Here is a 24,444-nt window from a genome sequence, read left to right as displayed (position 1 = left end):
GTAGCCTTCCCCTTTTGTCCCCCTCAGCTCCTTTAATGAATGCGAGGTATTGAGAGAAGGGCAAAAGAGAGATATAGAGGGGAGGGCGGGAGGGAAAGGAAGAGGGAGTAGAAACTGCTTGAGGCATTGTCTCGGCCCCTCAGTCAGAAATTACTCATCACTGGATTTGGGTAAGTAAAGGTTTAAGATCAAAAGAGCGTAATTTGGCACCCGTATGCGCCGCACAAAAGTGACTCTTTGCCGCTGTAATTGGATGCTCATTTGAATATCCGCGCCGTTGTTTTTGAGGTTGTCCTCGACAACACCGAAGTACCGTGCGCTGCTTTCTTCTGCTCAAACTGCCCAACAATACCCACCCGAATGTGAGTGAGACTGCGCGTGTGTTTGTGTATGCGTGCTTGCGTGCGCCATGGTGCCTGCGTAACAAACAAAAAACACAAATACAGGAAGGATGAAAAGGTCATAATTAAATGACTCTTTTGAAATGGGCCATAGAAAAAGGCGGTTAAAGGAAATGTGATCCAATTTAAGCGGCAGCACCTCGGCTTTGTAACACCCCCCACCCACCCTTGCACACATGCACGCACCCACCAAAAAGTAAGATTGTGCCACAGATGCTAATGGGGTTAGATTAAGGACTGAAGGTTTAGTATGCAAAAAAGAGAGCACTTCAATGTAAGAAAAACAACATATGCTGGGGGTATGGCCATCTTAAGTGTCTCCTTTTTGTCCATCAATGTGTGAGGAGGAGTCTTCTACATGACAAAAACCATCTCTGGCCCTCCGGAACATATGCAGCAGTGCCAATTTGAAATGCTAATAAAGAGGTACAGTAGGCGATAGCTAGGACAGAGGCTTGAAGAATCAATACTGGTCCACCGAAGGACAGCATGAGACATGTGCTTACTATAGGCTACATGTCTGCACTCAGGGACACACGTACAAATGTATTGCTCACTTGAGTGTATATTAAACATAAAAGATTGCAGGAATGGAAAGATAGCTGGAAAAAGAGGGAGAGAGAGAAAGAGAGGGAGAATATGAAAGGAAGAGGATCTCATTGTAGGTTATTGACTAAAGGGCTCCTTTTGTTCAGGGAGGGTCAGCAGCTCCTATGTTTTTGCAGATGTGTGTGAGGCGACAGCTCGCTGCTGTGAAAAAGGCAACGTTTAAATGATAATAACGACAATGATGATGATGAGAATGATAATGAAAGAACCACTCGTCCCCCCTCGCCGCTGAGATTCAGGGACAGCCATGCCAGGCCCTTAAGAGCACAATAGGGAACGCATCTGTGTATGTGTGTATCCGCAGTGCATGTGTGGCCATCTGGCTGCCATTGTGCCACTGATTTTGCCTCGTATTGCCTTGTTTATTTATTTATTTATTTATTTATATATTCATTTATTTATCATTTCATTCGCTGGCTTTGTCTGGCTGCCCTGACTTGATTAGCTCAGACAAGCCACCTCGAGACACTTGTCCTTGTCTCCAGCAGAAAGCTGTGGCTCCGTATGGCCATTTTGCCGTCAGGTGGAGTGGCTTTGTGTGCGTGTGCGTGTGCGCGCGCGCGTGTGTGGTGGTCAATGGACCTTGGCCAATGCTTGGGATTTGAAATGTAACAACACCTGGTATTCATTCAATCGTGTGTACACACACAATAACAATCACAGTAATTAGCTCAAGGCAGAGTGAGGGGGAGGGCAAGGCTTTGCTCGTCTTCAGCCTTCATCCACCTGTGTCTGCTCCCATAGACCTCTGACCGTCCTCCACAGAGCAGCAAGTTTGGACCGGAGGAAAAGAACTTGTCCAAATCCCCTGTGCACAGGTTTAGGTGCAGTAGCTTAGGGCCAGGGGTCAAGTTCATTTCTAGTTCACTCAATTCAGAGGATTTGTTCAATCAAAATCCTCTGTAAATACATGTTCAAGTGAATTTTTTTTGCAGCCAGATGAATTTGTGGCAGTGCGGAATCGAAACTGATTGAGCTCAATAACAGATTTCTCTCTCTCTCTCTCTCTCTCTTCCTCTCTCACCCAATTACAGAAGAAAAATGACAGCCTGGAGAGGCTATAGGATTTTAACCAGCTTATCTCCATCTCTTTCTCTCAGGTGGTGGATATAGCAGATGCTATGATTCTGAAGCAGCTTTTCGAGGGCTTGTTTTCATGTGGCGTGGTGCTAGTGGCCACCTCAAACCGACCGCCAGAAGGTGAGGACAACACACATTTTTTGCATGATTCATAATGCAGTAATAAAGCATGTAAACATGTAAAGCCGTGTGAAACCCTCAGGGCCTGCTAATGATTTCAGGAAACTAAAAAATGAAATAAAAAAAAAATTGTTTAATAGGATCATCCTGCTTCTGTTTAAACTCCACAAATATTGTATCGTGATATTTTATTGTTAAGTTTTCTTGAAAAAAAACATGGCTAAAATCTTGAAACAGCCAATGAAAAATTGTCCATAAGGATTTTTTCCATTGCATCAAAGTAGATTCACTAAGCGAGCACTACCATTGGTTAGGCCTTCAAAGGCTGATACTAATGTTATCACAGAGGCATTTTTTAACACATAGTTGACTTCTAAAGTGAATTTAGAACAAGGTCTGAAACATTACTTTGATTTTCTCTTGTCTACCTGGAGATCTATGGAGTTTAAGGTGTCTGATCTGTATGTAGGCCACTACTGCACAACGTACAAGTGACATTCAAGCTGCTGAGTTCTATGAAAGTGTATTTCTGATACTACACTGACCTTGTCACCTGCACAGCTCCCATGACCTCACTACGTTCTCACTTTGTATTGTTGTCCCCTCACCTCTACACAATTATTGACAATAGTTTGCCCTTGGTCTCCTCTACTGCATTTTTGTTGGCTGAACAAAGTCAAACATGTTCCTAAAGCTTACGACCTTCTCATGTTCTTAATCCAATTCCAAACACTCTCATATGTCAGCCTCTCCTTTTTTTTCAGCAGCTTTTGTTCCGCTCATCTATTCTTTTCACCTTTCCCCAGTTTGCCTTGAACAGAGTTTGCATTGCCAAGACTCTTCCTCTCCATCGGCGAAAGGACGTTTTAAGGATGTTTAAAATGTATGTGACATTAACCAGGGTCTATCTTGCTCTGTCACATTATTTCTCAGTGCAAGGTTAAGTGTGAATTCTCTCTGAAGAATGTTGTATTCCTGAGTCGCATGAGGACTGTCCTCAATATTTAGTCCGACCTCTAACTTCCACATTGCTTAGATATTGGGATTCTTCCACTTATTGTCGGGATTCTTCCTTCTGCTTCTACCAACCCTAAATTTATGTACCAGACATTGTAAGGAGGTTACAATATTATGTTCCTGAATCAGATGAGGATTGTGCTTTATAGCATGACCTCTAACATCCCTCTTCCTTAATTAAACTCCCAGATGTGCACCTTCTCAGTGCGACAGGTGGACTGATGCAGAAAGGTAAAGAGATGAGGCCGCTGGTGGTCTTTGAAGCTTTATACACGTTATACACTGGATTCAATTGTTTTTTATTTACACCTGACCACTCAGTACAAAACCTTAATGTCATAACCATCAAAGCCTCTTTGCTTGCACACCGTTCATCATGAAACACATAAGACCGCGGCCTAACCCCTGGCCAGAACCGCCAGCAGTTACTCTTTAATCTCTCTCTCCGCCTCGGGCTCACTCTTCTCCCTCTTCCTCATTGTTGATTCAACAGTTGCCGTTTTGTAATAGCTGTGATGTTACATTAACGTGGAGAGTCTTAGCGAGCGATAAGGAGAGAGATTGAGACAGTCAATCCTGTCATCTTTCCTTTCTCTTCTTTCGCTTTTCTCAGAGTGCCGCTAATGTCTCATTGCATGAAGTGGCCTTTGCGTATGGAGTGCGCCACAGGCGAGCGCTTACATAAAGACACTCTCGTAACATTAACCAGCCACTGAGAACAAAGAGTACGCTAAAACTTAATAGCCAGCTTATTTCATTTTAATTAGGCGACTAATGGAAGGGCTGGCTTACATGAAAGACGGGGAGCGAGGGCCGGTGAAGGGAGAGAGCGCGGGCGAGATGATGGAAAGATGTGGCGGTGAAGGGCCGTCAAAGAGGCTGGCGCGTTTGAACCTCAACTTGGAGATGCTCTCTTCCTTCAAGAACAATGGCTTCAGCTTTTCTTCAGGGCCACTCTGAGAAAGCAAGGGAAGGGAGGTGGAGGAGAGTGAAAAAAGGAGGTGCTGCTTTTGAGTCTGAGATGTACCTAGCCATACCTTTGGCTTCAGGGTCATGATGAGCTGTTGAACAACATGGCTGAAATGGTATCTTCCCTTTAGATAGGCAATCATGTTATTGCACTGAGGACCGTATCAAGAGCACATCGCAAACTGGGTTTTGGGCCGATTTTCACTCTTGATTTCATGTCCCCTTAATACTGCACGCTTATTATTCAGTTTTCATTTAATTTTAAGGCCGATTATCTTATTAAAGGATTAAATCAATGTATACACTTTTCCAAAAGGTGAAGTCTATTGGGAACTCTGAAAACATGATGAGCAAGACAGTTGCAGCTCAAATGTTGCTATTCCCGTCTAGAAACAGCAGATCATTACTGGCTTGTACAGTAACAGGAAAACATGTTTTAATAAGAAAGTTTTCTGTTTTTTCAACATGTGTAATTATTGATAGTGACTAAATGGATGGTTGTGGATGATTCTTGATTGTTTAAATGGTTGTAAACAAAGTCAATCAGAATGATTCAATGTTAAATGATGCATTACAGAAATACTTCCTGACTTCAGATTTTTTTACAGTGGTGATACTTGGAACCCAGGATCGCAATGTCTACAGCACATAAGTAGCCATTTTTTTCACTAACCAAACCAACCAGTGAAACTATATGTTATGTGTAATGCTGATGATGGTAACATTGTGGTAAATGTCAAGAAAGAAAAAAGTTTTCTTTGAGTGCTATCTTGCCTGACAATGCCATGTATGTACCTCTCCGCCATGAGTGTAGAGTATATTTTAAAAATGTTTGGTAAGGAAGCTTTTAGAGACATTAAACCAGTAAGTGCCAACTCAGTCCTCATTCCTCAGGCCAGCCCACCCAATGTTGGGAAATAGGTTGGAGCAAAAATGTGGACCCTCTGGGGGGCCCTGAGGACTCAGTTGGGAGACACTTCATTAAGTGCCTCAGACAGGTGGTTCCTAACTCCACAAGTTTCTCTAGAACGTAACATTTTACATCAAACCACTCGGAATGACTTTTTACATCTCAACAATTTAATTACGCAGAAAAATCGATGGAATTCTCCAGTAAGGTAGTGAGCTGATAGGCTAGGTAAAGCAAAGCACACTGTACTAATTCCAGGGAGGGTAACTAGTAAAAAAAAAAAGCATGTAGGCCTACTGCAACAGGCTTCTTGTTGAAGACGAGAAAACCACGCGCCTTTGCCACTGCTTTCAGGAATTGTCATCGGTTGCTGTGTACCTCTAAACAAGTCACCAATAACAGTATCTCATCATCCTCTCTTTTACATTCTGAACTATGTGTGTGTGTGTGTGTGTGTGTGTTTGTGTGTGTTGTCAGGGTTTGTAATGTCTGTGGGGCTAATTGAAGTCTCTATTTGCTCTGATGTTGGCCTATTGTCTGTGCTGAAAGAGAGAGACTTCTTCTCCTGAGCTCATTGTTAGGGAATGTAATGAATTTCATGTGCTGTTGTTCTCCTGTGCTGCACACAGAAATCAATTTCTGCCTCTCCTTGTCCCTTTTGTCCCTCCTCCCCCTCCCTACCTTCACTTCATCAATAGACACTTTATTTGCCAATCACAGGAAGAAAATGACATTATGAGCAGGCTAAAGAGTGTAGCTGATACTAACCAGACCTGGCCATCTCTCTCTCTCTCTCTCTCTCTCTCTCTCTCTCTCTCTCTCTCTCCCTCTATTTTTTCTGTGTTTCTCTCAGAACTCTACAAAAACGGGCTTCAGAGAGCTGCTTTTGTGCCTTTCATCGGTGTGCTCAAGGTAAAGACAAAGTCATTCTCCCTGTTAATTTATTTATCCTTTTATACTCTTCGTGTCCCTCTCTCTTTATGTCGCCCCACCTCTTTGTCCGCTTTTTGATGTATTTTATAACTGGCGTAACACACAACAACAGTGCAAGTACGCAAAAACACACAGCACAGAAAAGGCACCTTTGATCATACCTGGAGAAGGGAGAGAATATGAGAAACAGAGGAGATGGAGAGAGAGGGAGAGACAGAGATAGAGATAGAGAGAAGGCTGTTTAATGACTAGCGTGGGTTGGCTGGAATGAAGCCGCCTGCTTGCATTTCAAAGTGAGCACTGCCTCGGACAGCAGGGATGCTCTGATCTGCTTTGTAATTTAATAGCATCATTGTAAGCAGGTATTGGCATTATCCTGTGTGCTATCTGGGTAATTACCACAGTTCTGCTGCAGGCCGTCATCATAAATAATCAGACCATCATTCCCAGTGATGATTTTCAGCAGCCCACATTCTTGCACATTTGACTAGTCTTAATACATATGCTCAAGCAAATGGCAGATTGATAGTAAAGTGCTGGTTAAGTGGGAGAACCCCTAGGTTTATAATTTTCCCACCTACTCACATATACTTGTACTTGCTCAGTGTTAAAGGTAGCTAAAATAATAGCCTATAACTTGTATACTTAGTCTCATTACTGCAATACAGTACATAGGTTTTGTACAGCTAACAGCTATATACACTACAATTCAGAAGTATGGAATTTTTTTTAAGTTTAAAATGGGTTGAGCAATACTGAAAAACTATATTACAAAACTTAGATATTTTCACAACACATGATATTTTGATGCACAGACCCAGATTTATTAAGATAACAAAATTTATCACGATAAAAATTGAAAAGCATCATATTGCCCACCTCTAGTTTCAAAATTATTTTGCAAATTAAGTCAGTGTGCCAACAGCTAACACGTTTGACATTTGGTTTAACCAAATGATTTTTTTCCAAAATATTCCACTGGTTTGTAGTAGGTCTCAGAAAACAAAGCAAAACGCTTCATGCTTCATAAAATTCACAGTCTAAGCCATATAACAAGCCATAGCCATATAACACATCCCAAGCCTGCCACCACAGTGGGTGTGAAAAATGTTGATGATTTGATGATGATTTATATCTTACCTTTCATAACTTGATGTTAAATGTAAACCTTTGCTTTGCCATTATAATGTAAGCTATTTAAGCTATTTTAGTAAAAGAGCAGGTTTTTAGACCACTGATGACAATGATGTAGCACTTTTTTTTTAACAGAAGCTGACTTCTTCATTTGTGTTTGGTCTTGGAAATGGATATAAGAGCTCATCTTTACAGGTCCACCCCAGGCACATCTTATGTCTTTTTTCTGAGTTTTTTAATTTTAAAGTATATCCACAGAAAACGCTGACTCACTAAGCAGTGACCGGAGGGCTGAGATGGCAAATCACCATCCATTTCCGGTTTTTGTTTTTGTTCCTTGCACTGGTTTAGAGCCCTGGTTTGTATTATTGTTCTCTTACTCTATTGTATTATATAGAAAAGCCTTCTCTGTTGATAACATTCTGTTCCACCAAGTTTTTAATCATTTACAAACCCCTAATTTAACATACCATATTCAGTTAATCAAGCCTTTAGGAGCATTCTCACATTAGAAGAATGTGAGAATCAGATTGATATGATTAGAGCTGCAGGAGAATTTTCATGTTTATTTTTAAAGTTGCTCTCATATTTTTGGCCTGTTTTGTATATCACTACAAAAACCATCATTTTATTGGCCACAAGGCACAGAGTACTAAGGAGACATGCCTTGAAACATTGGGAAATTTTCATTCAGGCCATGAATCCTCTCTGTTTGGACCACTGGTCTTCAGGGTCAGTGGGCCAGCACAGTGACATTCCCCGTCAGGTCATTCTTTCCGTATTAGAGTCGCAGGGTCCCTAAAGTCACCCTGTGCTGTGCCCCCCGTTAATGCTGCCTGATAGGGGTGCTGAAAAGCCCTCAGCCTTCTTTCCTTCCCTGCTCCTTTGTGAAGCCATCTGGATTTGGTGGGTTTCAGCAATGCAGGAGCCCCAATGCAGGCCAGGGTGGCCTGCAAAAATCGTCTCATGTCCACTCAGGCCTGATGACTTTAGATGCATGGAGGACTAACTGAAAAGTCTTAGCATACACATGTGTCTGGGTCGTGGTTTCTGGGTTTTGTCTGAGTGTGAGGAAGGTCTATGACCTCCCCTCCCCAGTCATCAGCTGGAATTTTCATTTGAAGAAAACTGCCCCTCAAAAGTTTGGAGGCACCTTGCCTTCTTTTGAATTTTTAAATTGTCACGCTGTGCCTTTCAGTTAAGAATGAAGCTATACCTGCTGTAAAACAGCTACTTACTAATACTTTTATATTATAGTATGATTGTGCACCTCTCAGCTTCATCTTCATCAGTCTCAGGTTTCACTTAAATGTGTTTTCAACTTTTGTTAAAACACATAGTGAAAATCTTTCGCCCAAAACTTTGTGAAACGGTTAAACTCTAAGCTGTTGGTGGGTCAAGACATTCACTGCACTCAGTTTCATGGGAAAATTACCTTACATATTAGATTCACAGTAGATACTGAGTAATTCATAGTAACTATTATTACATCTGAATATTGATAGCTGAATAGTAATCCTGGAATTTGAGTCTCATCACAAAATTTACATTTATGGTATTGTTCAAAGTAAACCTGTTTAATCTGTAAGTTACTGCAAACTGACAAAGAAAAGTGCTGATTTGTATTACAAACTTACTGAGGACTAGGTGTGTCCGCAAACCTTTAATGGGCAGAGCATGTACCTGTCTGTTCTGAAAAACAAGTTCAAAGTTCTTCTCAAAATCATTACTTTTTAGTCTAAACGGTTCTCATTCCACTTAATAAACCCATCTTTCTCTGAACCAGGAGACTTTTCATATCATAGAGTGCACCAGCACACAGAGGGATGAGTGAGAGAAAGGGGGAGTAGGTTCAGGGATATTTAAAGAGGGAAGATTCTGAGGTATTCAAAGAAAGTGAGTTCAAAAAGACTAATAACTTCTTATGGCACTTTTTGGTTAATATGCCTTTGTCTGGTAACGTTAGACGTTTTAATTTTGTGTCTTTATGTTTTTAAGTCTGAGGTCACACTACTGTTTTGAAATGTTTTTGGACATTGTGGCATTTCTCCTTTTCTTTCCCTGTTATTCTCCACATCCAGCTGTCCAGGGTCAGGCGTTATTGTATGTCAAACTCTATCAGTGCTTTGACTTTTTTTTCCCCGCCCCTCGTTCGCTCATACAGGTAGAAGCATTACAGTATTGTCTCAGAAATATGATAACCTTAATTTAGCTCAAGTGTCTCCCTTTTTTTTTCCCTATTTTTTTTCTCATTCTCTCTCTCCTTCCTTGTTCTTTTTCCTCCTCCTCCATTCTTTTGTCAGGGACTAATTGGTACGTACAGTTAGCCAAGTATTCAAAAAAATTACACAAAGGGAAATAAATTTAAGTGGTGGTGGTGCTGTGCGTGTGTGCTTGTTTGTGTGTATGCGCTCATGGCGAAGGACTCGGCTGGACAGAGTCACAAGTATGATTATGGACTGACATGGGCAGAGAGCGCTCTTCAGAAAGAGGGAATTGATGTTGAATGACTGCTATTGTCCCCCTGGCCTTTGGTTAGCCAACAAAAAGTCCTTATTTTTCATATTTCATTTATTTTTCCATTCCCTTTTATACCATCTCCTTCCCGCTCAGAGACGGAATGTACAAACCTACATGGTAAAGTTCAAAGTGTTCAGAGAAATCGACTCAGCCTTGATAGTGTTTGAGAGGAGTGATTGAATGAGCGGAGGAGAGTGAGTGCTCTCTTTTGCTGTTGTGAGAAATGATGGCTAATTAGCGCAGCCGATTAGTCTGAGCAGGCCACCTCAGAGAAAGATCTAATCCAATAAAGCATTCAGGAGAGAGAGAGAGAGAGAGGAGAGAGAGAGAGAGAGATTGTTAGGAGTTCACCCTTTTTTTTTGCTCGTCATTATATATCTACCACAGCCAAGCTGCTCATCTTTCCATTACCCATGCTTCCTCTACCATCTCCACTATGTTTCATTCTCGCTCACCTTTTGCTTCGTCCAGCCAGCATTTGTGCTCGTCTTTAAGCATATGTTGAGGAGGGGCCCAGGAGACAGTGAGTGAGGTCCCAGGGTGGTCCTGGCTTTTTAAGGCAATGCAGATGTTCTAAAGGTGCTGCTTATTTAAGAGCTGTACACAGGGCAGTGCAAGGTTGTGAGAACATTTCAAATACGTTGTGAGAACGTTTTGAGTAGCCAACAAAGCCTGCTACATGTAAAGGGAATAGATAATTAGGCGTAATTAGTGTGTTCACATCTTTAGCCACCCCCACCACACACACACACATACACACTAGTCACTTAATCTCTGAATACGTTCACCCAAGACACACACACACACACGAAATCACACACCACAGTGGTGAAAACACTTTGATGTAAGAGGAGTCGTCCTGGACTCAAAAGCATAAAGGCACTGTTTTAAGCTGTCTCTCGTTCTCTTTCTACCCCTCCCTCTGTTCCACCCCCCTTTTTCTTTCCTCTTTCCACAGTGGCTGTAAGACACACACAGATGAATGGACAACAACCTTTCCCCCCTTCTCCCCCCCACACCCCCTCCACCCCCTTCTCTTTTTCAGTCTTCCCACCCTGCGTTCTTTGAGCCCAGCTCAGTCAATTCTCTAGCCCCGCAAAGGGGGAGGGAAAAAAAAGCATCAAATGTTTTCGGCCGTCAGTAATGAGGTAGTGGACCTCATCAGGGCCCAATCGCCAGCTATCTTTGGCTTTTGTTCGGTCTCAATGGCAAGGCTCGCTTTGAAAAACTGAAAGGCAACTTTTTTGAGAACGAGAAAGAGAAAAAGAGAGGGAGAGAGAGAGAAACGCACACAAGCCCATTTTTCGCCTTTTCATTTCCATTCTAAACTGTTGTCCAGAAAGGGCCTGGTCATCCAGTATATTGGCTGAACAGCGGCTACATGTGTTCAGCTTGACTTTGGGAAAAAAACGTGTTTTCGGTCAGCCGGTTTATTGGCTTCATGGCATGAAGAAGGTCATGAAGATCTGCTACAAACAACTTGAAAAGTTACAGGTTGCATAGTTACATATGTTTTGCATTGAATGAATGCATCAGGTCATTCAAGAGATCCAATGCATTGCAGCATGTGGCACATTGGTTGGGTATGTGACTTGTTGAAAGCAGGTTCGCTATTAATATGACACGTGTGTGTGTTTGGTGGGGTGTCATGTGGGGGAGGGTGACAATGAAGGGTTGAAGATGAAGATCTTTGAGGAGTTATAGGTCTCTAATGAACCCATCAGAGGCCATAATCATGCAATGATCCACAAGAGGACACATCTCCAGCTGATTATATATAACCACACTCTGATTGTGTTTCTGCTCTCCTCCACTCACTCCTTGCTCAAGCTCTCCCCTAGACCACCCCCTATTCTGAGGGATGTCTCTGTTAACTCACCAGCTGTCAAGGTACGCTCATGAGGAAAAACATTTTTTTTTAGAAATAGAAAGAGGGGAAGGAGGTAAGACAGCAGAAAGAGAGGGGAACAACCTGATTTGGTGGCTGTCGGCGCCATGGCGGCTGTTTACGAGGCGACTCGGTGACGAGGTCGCTCGGGGCTGATGAAGCGACACTTTTCCCTTTTGTGTTTCGCCGCTCGCGGTTTGTCAGCCTGTCATTAAGCCTGATTCAGCCAATTGGCTCGGACGCGGAACTCTGAGCTCGAGAGAGAAAAGTTGACAGCATCAGAGAATGGGAGAAGAGCAGAGAGATAGAGGGGGGAAAAATAGGAATATATCATTCCTCGCTCGCTCCGTGTGGTGATTGCTAATTATCCCCGGTTCAAGGAGGAGGGTGGCGGAAAATTCACTGATTTCATAATTCGCCGGAACTGTCATTGAGGACTGATTCAAGCAAAGGCCACATATTATTACTCCTGTTAAAAATAATCACCCGTCCTTTTCATCAGCCCTTTTTTTTGTCATCTTGTGTCTCTGGCATTCTGCTTAGTTTGAGTGTTTCTCAGAGCCTAGATGCACTCCCATGTTTGAGTGGCTAATAAACTGCCAGACTGGTTGGATTTAGTGTTTTTCATCAGTGTTTAGAGGCTCCAGACCTGAAATATCAGTGGAAGTTTCAAGAAGCAACAAGAAAGAATGCAAGAAACTATGCAGATAGTGAGAGGTATCAGTATACTGGGGAATAGTTACAGGTGGTGTTTAGTAAATCAGACTTCCTGAAAATCCTCACTAAAGCATACAGTGAGTTTGTTCTCAGTGTTCTCTGTTGGTAAAGTTGGTGCTGTTTTGGCAGTTTAATCCATGAAAGTTAATCCGTGATGAGTAGAGATGGCAAGTCCGTATCAGTGGGTGTCTGTAGTTGGTCAATATCAGCTGAAAGTGCTGGATCAGATATCATAGAGGAAAAAAATAATGAATCCAATCCTGTAACAAATGAAGCCTGAAATACCACATTGTGTGATGTGGTGATGTTAGCCATGTGTTTTTTTCTGTGGGGTTGTAGAGTGTTTAAGTAGTGAGCACCCTACTTTTAGATGTTCATCTTGATGTTCATTTTAAATTAAAAATAGCTTTTTTTAAAGAAAGAAAAATACTGAATCAATATCAACTAATACACAAGGTTTCAGTATCAGTATTGAGAAAAAAGAGCTATCATGACATTTCTTATGACAGGGATTTGAAGTTGCAGGACATGCATTACAGAAGTGAGTGAATACTTTCACATGTACTGCCACCTGTATAATACGTCACACTGTCACCGCCTGGAGGTGAGTTTTATATTGCATTTGCACATGCAGACTACAGCACAGTGAGGTTCTGCAATTAAACCTTATCAAATCCCAAACTTAGGGACCCTTACCAAATGCCAAAATACCAAACAATAATATATACATGTATATAACCCCACCTTTGCATTTGCTTGTAGGAACATTGCCACATAATCAGTTTGGACACTGGAATAGACTATCGCAGGAGGAAGAAGGTGCCTCCAGGAAAATTCTACTACATGTAAGAGTCCTCTGTCTTCTCTTCTCTCTTACTGTCTTTCTGTGCATGTTACTGCAAAAAACAATGTTTATTAGCTAAGAAACCGAGAGAACTTTGGAAACATCAGAGCTGAAAGATCATTGCATATAGTGGAAGAAGAGATAGATGAGGGTAGATACAGGGAATAAAACAGTGCCTTCCACTGACTCATTACAAATCTATGCTCTTCAACAGCTGCCCTTTCAGTGTATGCTAATATGTGTGTGTGTGTGTGTGTGTGTGTGTGTGTGTGTGTGTATGTGTATGTGTTGGTAGGTACTGCTCGCTTCCATTCACACTCACAATGTTTGTTTTGAGCCCAACATCCTGTTCTATTGAGTCACGCCTGAAAAGCTAAACACAGCCCTGCACCACTCTCTGTTTGATCTGAGCACTTCAGACCTGGTTAATTTCATATTCTATTCTCTCTCTTTCACTCCCGCTTTCCACAGATCGAGTGAACCCGATGCAGAGGTTGCCGTGAATACGCTGTTCGATGAATTGGCTTACAGACAAAATGATGGTACACAAGTTAATTTCCCTTAGTTAGAATGAAAGAGAAGCATAGTGTATATAGAACAATTGCCTGAGAGACAGAGGGAGCCTTGAGGTGTGTGTGCGTGTGTGTGATTTCGAGAATTGAATTCTATGAAAGTTGTTTGCTTCCCAAGTTTAGTGTTAGTTTTATGCCTCCATGATGGTACCACAGTATGTGCTGCTAACTGAGTTTGTTGTGTGCTTCTGCAGTAACCAGGCCAAGAGTGCTGACCGTGCAGGGCCGAGAGGTGACCCTAAGCCGCACTTGTGGAACGATCGCTGACTGCACCTTCCAAGAACTCTGTGATCAAGTGAGTAAACCTCACTTCTCTGACTCTTGCTTTTTTACAGGGGCTGCAGTCATAAAAGATTTAACTAACATTTCTCTTAATATCTATTAAATTCACTTCTATTGTCTGTAAAACTAAATCTGGTCCTTGAATTGTAACCTTAACCTTAACCCAAAACCTAGACCTAACCCAAACCCTGGTCCTAAACCTAACACTATTCCTAATACTGTTTCAACAGATAGTTTGCTTCAATGAGAACATCCATAGATCATCTATTAGGAGCTGTCCAAATAATGGGGCTCAAAAAATATATATAGTCTTAGGGAGTTGACAGTTGGTGATTTTAAACCATAAGAGCATTTGGTTCAGTCAGATGGCTTTGGCTGCTAGAATAAAGGCAGTAGCATTTGATAGTAGTTATGTTATTCTGAAACTCCAACAGTCTCAAATACAGCAAGTGTAAAACAAATCGAGACTTGACATTGTAATTGTATGTAAGGACAGGAAAAAAGTCATATTTCCCCTTTTGTTTTTTGGCTAACCAAAAGTCCCATTTTCTTTTTCAAGAATACTGTTGTTGAATGTAGCCCCTGCTTCTCTGCTTATTTCAGTAATCAGTAAAGTTGTAGCACCAGCCAGTGATATAGTCAAGACTGCATAGTCAAGATTAAGAACAGAGAAGTTTAAGTCCAACAAAGCAGGTGCTTCCATATAATTCTACATAAATGCATTTTCTATAGACATAGCATAATGTATGGACTCACGTATAAGTTAATGAATAAGATACCTGAGTAGAGGCATCTTATTCATTATCTTTCCACACTAAGTCTAACACTAAGGGAAATGATAGGCTACTGATCCCACTTCTGGATTTAGATGAGCAGCCCCACCAGATTAGGAAACGCAGGACTGGATGAGGTCATTTAAGCAGACAGAATTTCACAATGCTGCACAAATAATTTTAATTGTGGACTGTCATTGAGTAACACTGCCTGAGCCTATCATAATGTTCATCAACCTGCAGAATAGTAAATATGTTTTTATAAGAGAAGCAAATTGTTACAACAGGCCTTTTATAATATTTGGTGTCATGTTTATTACTAGCCATGTGGTTTCATGAGACAAAACCAAGTGTAAAAGTGCACAAGGGAAAGACTGTCTGGCTTCTCGATGGAATGACAGAGGCCAGAGTGCTATAACAATCGGAATACCATCTAAATGGTTAACATTTGGTGTCATTGCTGCCATTTGTAACGCCACTTTAGAACCCTGACTGAACCAGGATTGGCAAAAATAGCCCATTTGTGGGGGTGCATACAATTTATAAAGCGATTAGTGAATATCAGTCATTTAAAATGAAAAGTCATATCAACAATTGTGACTAATTCTTCCAACCCTCTGCAACAACAAGGCATGTGTTTTCTCTATTGCCGTCATTGCTTCTGGCAGCACTTCTGTTTAGAATACCATTACCCCCGCTTTCCTCTTGCTCTTTTCCTCACTGCTGCTTTACACTATAGCTGCATTTCCCTTTTATTAGTCATCTCTTTAATTTCCTCCGTTTTGCCTGCTTAAAGCGGTCTCTTCCTCAATATAGTGGTGGTGGAGCCTATCAGCATTTCACGGAGAGAAAGGCAGCAGTGGTTATTATGCTTTCAGCTAAGATTTTAAAATCATGAATAGACTTCTCTCTCCTTTGTCCAGTCATATGAGTTTATCACCGCAGCCTTGGTGACAGCTACCCTAAGCAAGACCTTTGAGAGTCAGAGTTTGTGCAAGAGAAGGGGAGAGAGTGAGCGAGATGCTTGCTCCAGCCTTGGATGTGTATTACCAGTTGCGCAATTGCATGTCATAGCTTTTTGTTTGGGGAGGCGGGGGGATCAGCAAGCCGTTCTCTAATGGAGCTGACGTGCTGTCTCTGTGTCCTTCAGCCCTTTCGAGAGTGCTGTTCACTTCCATCCATGCCGAGGGTCTCTGTGCGTACGTGTGTGTGTGTGTGTGTGTATGAAGAGTCCTCAACTTCTTTGTCTTCATGGTCAGACTAATGCAGTCGGTACAATGTCAGCATGTTTTAATGTGCCTTCCTGCTTGGTTACCACACAGGCACTCTCATACGCACACACACAAGTCACACTGTTACCTGGTTTTCCTAGAACATAGAGAAAAAGATTAGAGGAAATTTTTTTAAAAGAAAAGAGCGAGAGATGAGAAACAGATGGATGAGTAAAAAGGAACAAAGAAGACTGAACAAACAGTGCATGCCACATACTCTTTGTGGAGAACTCAGAAAAACAAACAGATGAAGTTTAGGCACTAGGAATTTACTAGTCTTTTATTCTGCTTTTTAGAGTGAGGGCTCTTTCAGTAAGGCCAAAAAACTACCGAGTCACAGAATAATGGTTTGTTAACTGTATGATGAAAGAGTGTTCAGAGCTATCTTATATGTATATTTGTGTTCATATTTCAGCCGTTAGGTGCAAGTGATTATCTGGAGATAGCACGTCGATTTGACACAGTCATCATCCGTAATGTGCCTCGGCTGAAGGTTGGACTGAAAAACCAAGTCAGGCGCCTCATTACACTTATTGACATCTTCTACGACCAGAAGGTAAAGCACAACAAACACAGACATACATGCAAAGAGTACACAGAGAAGAGTTCAGTGTTGGTCGATGTCAGTGGGGAATGGAAATGTAATAATATGTTTAGCCCATGATTCGATTCATGCTTTCACCATTTGATATTCTCACAACATTTTGGACAAAATTTGAATGAAGGAAAACGATGACTAAAATCATGCTATTGCTAATGACACTAGAGCTGAGAGGCTGATAAGTGATGAGTGCTGATCAATTTGACAACTTTTGTTCAAACAATTCAGTTGTAGTAGACAATGCTAGTTACAATTTCTACATTGACATTGGCATTTCGCCACTGAAAAATGAGACATCAGCATCAGCAAACAATCGCATGCATCCCCAAAAATGTCCATTTTATACATAAATAGGGACACTTTGCGAAATACTCAAAATAACATTCCAACTCAGTCAGAAATACCAACCAGCAATTTAATTTCAATTGCAGGGACATGCCACAGTCCAATTTATCTAGAAATAGTACAATCATGGCTTCAGATCAAGATCAGCTGTTATATTAGTGCAATGCTGGCATTCATTTACAAGTATTTATTATGTTTAGAAGTTTGTTCACATTGATTTATTACATTTATAACATGATATTTTGGGATCCTATTTTGTTCCTGTTTTTTGTCCCAATATTCAACATATTTCTTTGCAAAAAAGGTAAATATGGTGGGGTTTTTTTTTGCCCTTTGCCCATGTTTATTTTTGACATTGCTTGACACCATCATATTGGTACTGTGTGATCCTTCTTTTTCTGTTAATTTGTCTCTCCTTTCTCTTTCTTTCTCTCTCTTTCAGGTGAGGGTGGTGATGTTGGCTGAGGCCCCTCTGCACTGTCTTTTTGTTGGGGGCCCTCTGTCTGGAGAGGAGGAGCGTGACCGTCTAATGTTAGATGAGCTTGGCCTGACCAATGTAAGTGAAAGCTTTAGCCACTATACCACCATCAGCTTAACTCTTTTAGTATTTCTTAATAAAAAAAGTAGTAGTAATAATAATAGTAGTAGGATGATTAACAGATGTTAGCCAAAAAAAAATCATACTGTAGATAAAAAATCTTTATAAATATTGATAATATGTAAATATAAATATCCAATAGAAATAGGAAGAAAGCTAATGTAGGCAGCTTATAAAATCAGATGGTATGGTATGGTCAGATGGAAAGGCGTGCTTCATTATAATAAGCAGGTTGCAAAAATAGGAGCACTTGTTTAAAAGGTTATGGAAGAAACTGTTAAAAGTGATTAATACGTTATTAACTTTCTTTACATATGTAATTAGTAGTCATGAATGATCAGTGTTGAGGACTCATGGTGTCTCCTAAAAGAGTAACAAGCCAGTTTAAGCTGTAAATTGACTACCTTTCCATTTCTGGAAATGTGTGGTGGGGTTCTATTGTGATAGCCACAGATCTGACCATGCGTCTGTGTGTTACTGTGTTTAGGAGTCATGGAAGCGACTGACACTGTTCACAGCCGAGGAAGAAATCTTCGCCTTCCAGAGGACACTGTCCCGACTCACAGAGATGCAGACAGAGCAATACTGGGTTCAGGGAGATCGAAATCAGTTGTGAAAAAACACACAAGTTTGTATTCCTACCTTCATGGGATATTTAAGTTGACTTCTGTATTCCAGCTACTGTTCTACACCTAATCCAACCATAAAGAAATCTTTTCAGTCTTTTATTTTTTTAAATAAAGGCTGCATTTTTGTAGTAAACAAGTATTTTTCCTAATGCGAACAACAAGCTCACAAATGACCTCACAACATATTTTTTTTTACTCTGGGAATATTGACCACAAACAGCTAAATATTAGGGATTTACCAATATGGGAATAGTGGGATGATGCCAATATAATGATAAAAAATAATGTCCATTATTTTTCATGTATATATCTGCCAATGCAGATGCAATTTATCAAATGTATGCCCACAGTATACAACACACTGTTAGGGTTTTTTATATTGAAATCACAATTTAAAATAGGCAATTTTTAAATCTCAATTGCAGTTAGCTGCATTTCTGATTATAGCCTACATAATTAACAATGTTGCCTTAAGTTTTCAAAAGGGTAGATAAAAACCTAATAACGTGAACTGCCTGTGGATGAATTAGACCAATCATAAGCAACCAAACTTCCATGTGCAGCAAATATGACATCACAACCACAACTAAGCCTCAAGCCAGAAAAAATGCATATACTGGTCTTCTTGACCAACAAATAGGCATGGAAATGATTGCAATTTAAATAGCAGTCACAATACTGGTAATAAAAATCGCAATTGGGTGTTTCCCCCAAATTGTTCAGCCCTGTGCACTGCTACTAAAAAGATAGCACTCATACCGTTCAACTCTCATTTCATGTGCCTTTTCCATCTTACCCTTAAAAATTACAGCTATTTCCACAGGCTTGTGTCTGATAAATAAGTGAGAAAACTCTGAAAAATTTAGAGATTAAAGGAATATTTCAAGAATGAACATTACGAGAATAAAGACAGAAGCAGAGACAGGTTTGTTATGCTTGACGTTGAAAGGAACACTGAAACAGTGAATTATGATACTTCAAAAAAAAGCATCATACAAAGCAGAAAAAAATGCACATTGCTAATTAACTTTTTTTTAATCAATTTTGAGTCAGTACATTCATAACATTCATACAACATCAAGACCAGTGTGACAGCAACAGAAGGTTTTAACAAGAGAATGCAGAGCAATTAATAACAAACCCCGCTGCTTAAGGCCAGAAACATGCTTCATGTAAGTATGTGGACACAAATGCTTCTGGCTACACAAATATTAATACCTGAGTGTGTGAATATGTATTGTGTCTGTGGGATGTGTCAGTTGCAGATATTCTCACAATGTTAACATGCTTCCCTGATTTCTGGAACGGCACGTTAAAATGTCACTAATTAGTTGAACTGTGGGATATATACTTAGTCCAATACTGCTTCAGTGCAGTATTAGGGAAAGAGTGCACTTACTGTGTGTTTAGTTTGGTCCTGCACACTGAACATTGGAACAGGCCAATGGTGTTGTGCATCACTGCGTTCTAAAATGTGTCACAACGCTATTCATAATGCAATGAAGCGCAAGATGTATGCATTGTAGCAAGGGGCGCTAAAGCTAAACTGACAGCCAAGCTGTCTTATACAGCCAGAAGTTCAATTAGTCTCTTGCAGAACTTGTTTGCTATATGATCATCTCCTCTTTATTCCTACAGAACAAGTAAAGCAGCATGCTCTTCCACTCTTGACATGTTTAGTCATTGTGGCTATTGGAATAACATTAGTATTAACATACAGTTTTATATGGACAATTTTTTTTTCACATCAAACATCACTTTCTGATCTAAAGCAAAAACCTAAATTCCAGATTAGCAATTAGGCAAAAGTCAATGAAGTTCCAAATATGAACGTTAACATTGTGAGAATATTGTCGGCTGCTGCCTGTCCCACAGAGATGGAGTGAAAACTTACTTTGTATGTCTTATGAAGCACAACGTCTTTTTTGTCCCACAAAGATATAATACACCTCTCCATACTCAGAGTCTTAAAGACTGCTTGCACTCTTTTAATAAACTCGTAAGTACACCACATTAGTTTTCACTTAAGTAAACACAAACTGCAATTGGACATTTTAGGACAGGCCCGTGACTACAGGACACTTGTGGAAAATGGGAACCTTATTAAATGAAGTGCCCACCCATAAAGAGCCAATTGCCCAGCTGAAACTTTGGTTTGGGGGACAGGTCTGAATGCAGCAAGAGGGATTTAGGCAGGGTAATATTTCAGTGTGGCCTACAGCTACATGACATCGTTTTTAGTCTTTGCCGTGTGAGCATTCTGTCATGATAACCAGAGGACTTATGCGCTTGTGGGAGTAACCTCAGGTGTTTAGAAAAAAGAAATACACAGCATTTATTTGTGTAAATGGACCACAGAACCACCTGAAAATCTGCTTCTTGAAAACATATATTTTCATTCTCTGATGTTGTCTTTATTTACTGCCTTTATTACAACTTTATCCTTGAAATATTATAACTTCATCAGCAAAATATTATGACTATTCTAATAATACTCCCTATTTTTCAAATGGCCTCAAAGTGTTGTACTCATGGCACCTTAGTTAAGCAAAACTGAGTGCATGCTTGCAAATACGTATATATACAGTTTCATGCAAAGGTTTGAACCCTCCCAGTCAAATGACATTTTGTTGATTTTCTAAGTGAAAAGTTTAACATATCCTCCTCTACAGGGAACTTAAATGTGGCATTTTCTGCTGATTTTAGTGCATAATTTATGTTCTGTTTAATTGCAAAATAGAGAGAGAAATGTGGTGAATAAACCAGAAAACTACTACTGTTATATATTCATTAAAAATGTGTGCTACTGGAAAAATAAAGTGGAAGGTACATAGCACCCTCTACTGGTGGACTGTGGGTATCCAGTAGAAAAAGCTTGGGAAGAAACTGCTGTTTCCCAATGGGCACATGTAAAACACTTAAAAATATTTTTGTATGTTTTAAGTTTAAAATCCAGTTATTCAACCATATTATGTAATTTTCTACTTTCTACTTTGACCCTCAGCTTGCTGTTCATGTGGCTCTCTAATAGCCCTGTTCAATCCAGTTAAATGCAAATATTTTTCTGCTATAAACTTCATTTACCAAAAAGTAATGTTGGACATTTAGAATGCGCTTGTGTGATTGTGTAATGTGCAACCTTTTATTACTCTAAAATAGGTTTTTGCTTTAAAAACTTGCTTGAGATGGTGTGATTATTACATTTAATTTTTTAAACTTGATTTGAAAACACAAGTTGTCATGTCCAGGCAATCTCCAGTCCTATTTTGTGATGCGGTTCACTTTAACTTCTGTGATATAATTAAGAAATTTAATGCATTAGTCAATAAGCATGGTTCAGTCTAAATTAGTGATACAACTAGCAATGACAAAAAAGACAGTGTAAACCAGTTCCCATGAACCCATTTTAAGCCTAATCCTAGACTATGTTCAGTATGTTCAATGGTCACTCACTGACATTGTAGTTTAGTCCAAGGCCAGACTTAATTCATGTGTGTGAAACTGGCTAATTAATGGACATTCTTTAATGAATCTAACTTTTAACTTAGTCATGCTTCAAGACTCTGAAGCCATTGTGTTGGCCTATGCTTTAAGGTGTAAAGTTCATCTATATGCCTCAGAAGCTCTGAGAGAAACTCTCTTAAGTCAGCAGGAGAGTTTCCTTCTCCATTGTTTTTGAACAATGACAATGTAAACAATGCACTTACAGCTTCAGGTTACCGCCTATTGTTTCTTACGCCCAGAGCTTTGTTTATGAATTTGCAGTGATACCTAATAGCTTCCTTCAGTTCTACAGCAGATCAGATGGCAGAATTTCCTCCGTGCCGTTCTCCAATCACAAAGTGTACTTTTAAAGCTCCTTGTCTCCAGGCAGAAGGTGAACCAACACTACCTCACCACTCTCTAACTCAGTTATGGCATTTGCGTATGGATATTTTTCTCCTTTGGCCACTAGATGGCAGCAAAAGACAGTTATGTAGGTTGCAATTGACCGTGTGTTTTTGGTGTGTTTGTTTGTGGGTGACGTTGCAGCAGATTGCCAGCGGAAATGCCACCACCTCAGAGGCAGAGCTGGTAAACAAAAGCATCATGTAAATAAAATTATGCAATGTGTCTGTGGCCACTATCCTTAATATTCTTTAGGATAAGAAATACTGCTAGCTGTAGTACATTCCTGAGATATGAGCCTGTAATACTGTATTAATACATTCACTACATGTATACTTTCAGCATAGCCAGAGTTGAAACAAATTTCTAAATGTTTAGTTTTGTCCAGTCAGTCACAGTTTCCGAATTACAGCAAGCCATGCAAGAAGGGCTGCTAATTCAATATCCGTTATTTAGGTTGGGAAACATGAGGCCAGTACCTAAAACCTCGTGCTCCACTTTCCTGATCTTAATTGGATGATAACAGATACTCACTCCAAAGAAAAGAGAAACACCAGCTGAAGAGCAAGCCTGTCCTGCTGAACGTTCGCCTGGTGGTTTTAGAGGGTCATCATTTGTATTCATACTATTATTACCACGTCGGCAGATACATCAACTCACTTCATTGTTGCAGATGCCCATTATAACCAGACTCCACAGACTCCAGCCGAGCAAAACCATTACAGCCTCTACCTGCTGCCTCAGCCCTTTCTCTTCATACAGGCCTAGGTGGGAACAAAGGAGCCAGAGAAAAGTGGCATAGAGGGTGGGGGAAGGGTTGATTATTTTGAAAGATACTGTAGAGGGAGGTAGAGAAAATATCACATGCAGAAGCACACAGTGACAGTTCAATACACAATATTACTGACTGGCTGTGTGATTAATGTCTGAAGACCACTGCTGTTAGATCAGTATCTGATTCCCAGTAAGTGTATGCTGTTGAATGCACTGCACTATACGAACTCGAACCGCACTCAGGTGCAATCAACCGTTCACGAAATTAGCGTCAACGATTCATCTTGCGATCATTCACTGATGCAGAGAGCGCGCAGGTGTAAAGGGGTGTGCGCGCGTTCCTTCACGTGCACCAGCAGCGCGTCCCCGTCCGTACCGCAGCGCAGCGCTGATAAACACATCTGGACGGGAACAAAGAGGTGCTAGTGCTTTGATGGGTATGAAGAAAATGAGGGGGGGGGGTGAGCGTAGGAATTCGTCACCTCGTCGTCGCGAATGAGGTGACGTCATGTGTAGCAAAAGGGGGCGTGTTCTTTTGATCACACGGGATTAAAGGGCTAACGTGGAGAACTGCACCAAAGGACTGAAATAGACCTGAGAAAACACTGTATAAACGTCGTAGAAAGACAATGATGTCAGCTTAGGAGCTTAATAGCGCTACACGTATTATTAGCTTGTTAGCCAAATGCCTATTTATATATATATTTTTTTTGTTTGTTCACCCTCTTTCTGATTCGATACAAATGAAGTAAAGCAACAATTAGTAGAGTTATATTACTGCGCTCATATAGTGTCTACGATATGAAATACACAATACATAAAAGTCATAAACGGTGTCTAGTTTCATGAAGGCGGCACATGACATGCCTTCATTCTAACACAACTTGAACTATATTTGGCCATCCAGATGCACCGTGGCTTGCCTGAACATGCCCTTGTGTGTGCTTACTGTACTTTGGAGCTGTGGCCCTTTAAAAGGCGATCCCATGCATGGGAGGTGGGGGGTGGGGGGAGGAGTGGAGGTCTGTCGGGGTTAGCCTACATCTTCTTTCTCTCTCTCTGTCTCTCTACTCAGACCTTTGTAAGTTAGGTAGAAGCTGGCTGATTGCTGAGGGAGGACAGATTGAAAGGTTTAGCAGTAGCGCTGTATGTGACAGTGCAAGAGTAGACTCTGTGGGACTCTTTGTTACAGCGAGGCACGAGTTTCTATTCCTGCTCTCTCTCTCTCTCTCTGAGAACACACTGTTCTCTCTCTCTCTCGATGTTCAGTCAACTTCAGAGAGCAAGGGAAACGTCAAGGTGGAAGCTTTACGAGCACAGTGCTAGATCGCTTCGCTCGCTTTTTAAACTCCATCTGAATGACTTGAACCTGCCGTGACTTCGGTGCTGAATGGGTTTTTCCTTGTACGTGACGTTGTGGCTGGTGCTTTTTTCCCCCGTAGTTGCATTACATCAGTGCTCGTACTGATCTCGAGTGCGACACGGGAGCGGAGTGAGCTCTGAAGTGGGTAAGATTCTGCAGCATCGGATCGGTTGCGGGTGAATGGTACATACAAGATCTCATATATG

The 24,444-nt window shown here is 40.8% G+C and overlaps 1 protein-coding gene across 1 annotated transcript in view; it reads left to right on the top strand.

Annotated features, from left to right (window-relative positions):
* Positions 1–24,444, top strand: part of afg1lb (AFG1 like ATPase b) — a 33,876-nt gene that overhangs the window by 9,172 nt on the left and 260 nt on the right. The window contains exons 6-13 of the mRNA XM_036582316.1: positions 2,111–2,210; positions 5,960–6,018; positions 13,061–13,143; positions 13,614–13,684; positions 13,909–14,009; positions 16,456–16,596; positions 17,429–17,542; positions 18,072–24,421. Of these exons, the coding sequence (XP_036438209.1) occupies positions 2,111–2,210; positions 5,960–6,018; positions 13,061–13,143; positions 13,614–13,684; positions 13,909–14,009; positions 16,456–16,596; positions 17,429–17,542; positions 18,072–18,200 (798 nt within the window). The 3' untranslated portion in view covers positions 18,201–24,421. The remainder of the gene's footprint in view (positions 1–2,110; positions 2,211–5,959; positions 6,019–13,060; positions 13,144–13,613; positions 13,685–13,908; positions 14,010–16,455; positions 16,597–17,428; positions 17,543–18,071; positions 24,422–24,444) is intronic.

This window comes from Colossoma macropomum, unplaced genomic scaffold (assembly GCF_904425465.1).
Source record: "Colossoma macropomum unplaced genomic scaffold, Colossoma_macropomum, whole genome shotgun sequence".
NCBI classification, from domain to species: Eukaryota; Metazoa; Chordata; class Actinopteri; order Characiformes; family Serrasalmidae; genus Colossoma; species Colossoma macropomum.
The sequence above is the reverse complement of the archived record's forward strand: the minus strand, read 5'-3'. Positions and strand labels throughout refer to the sequence as shown.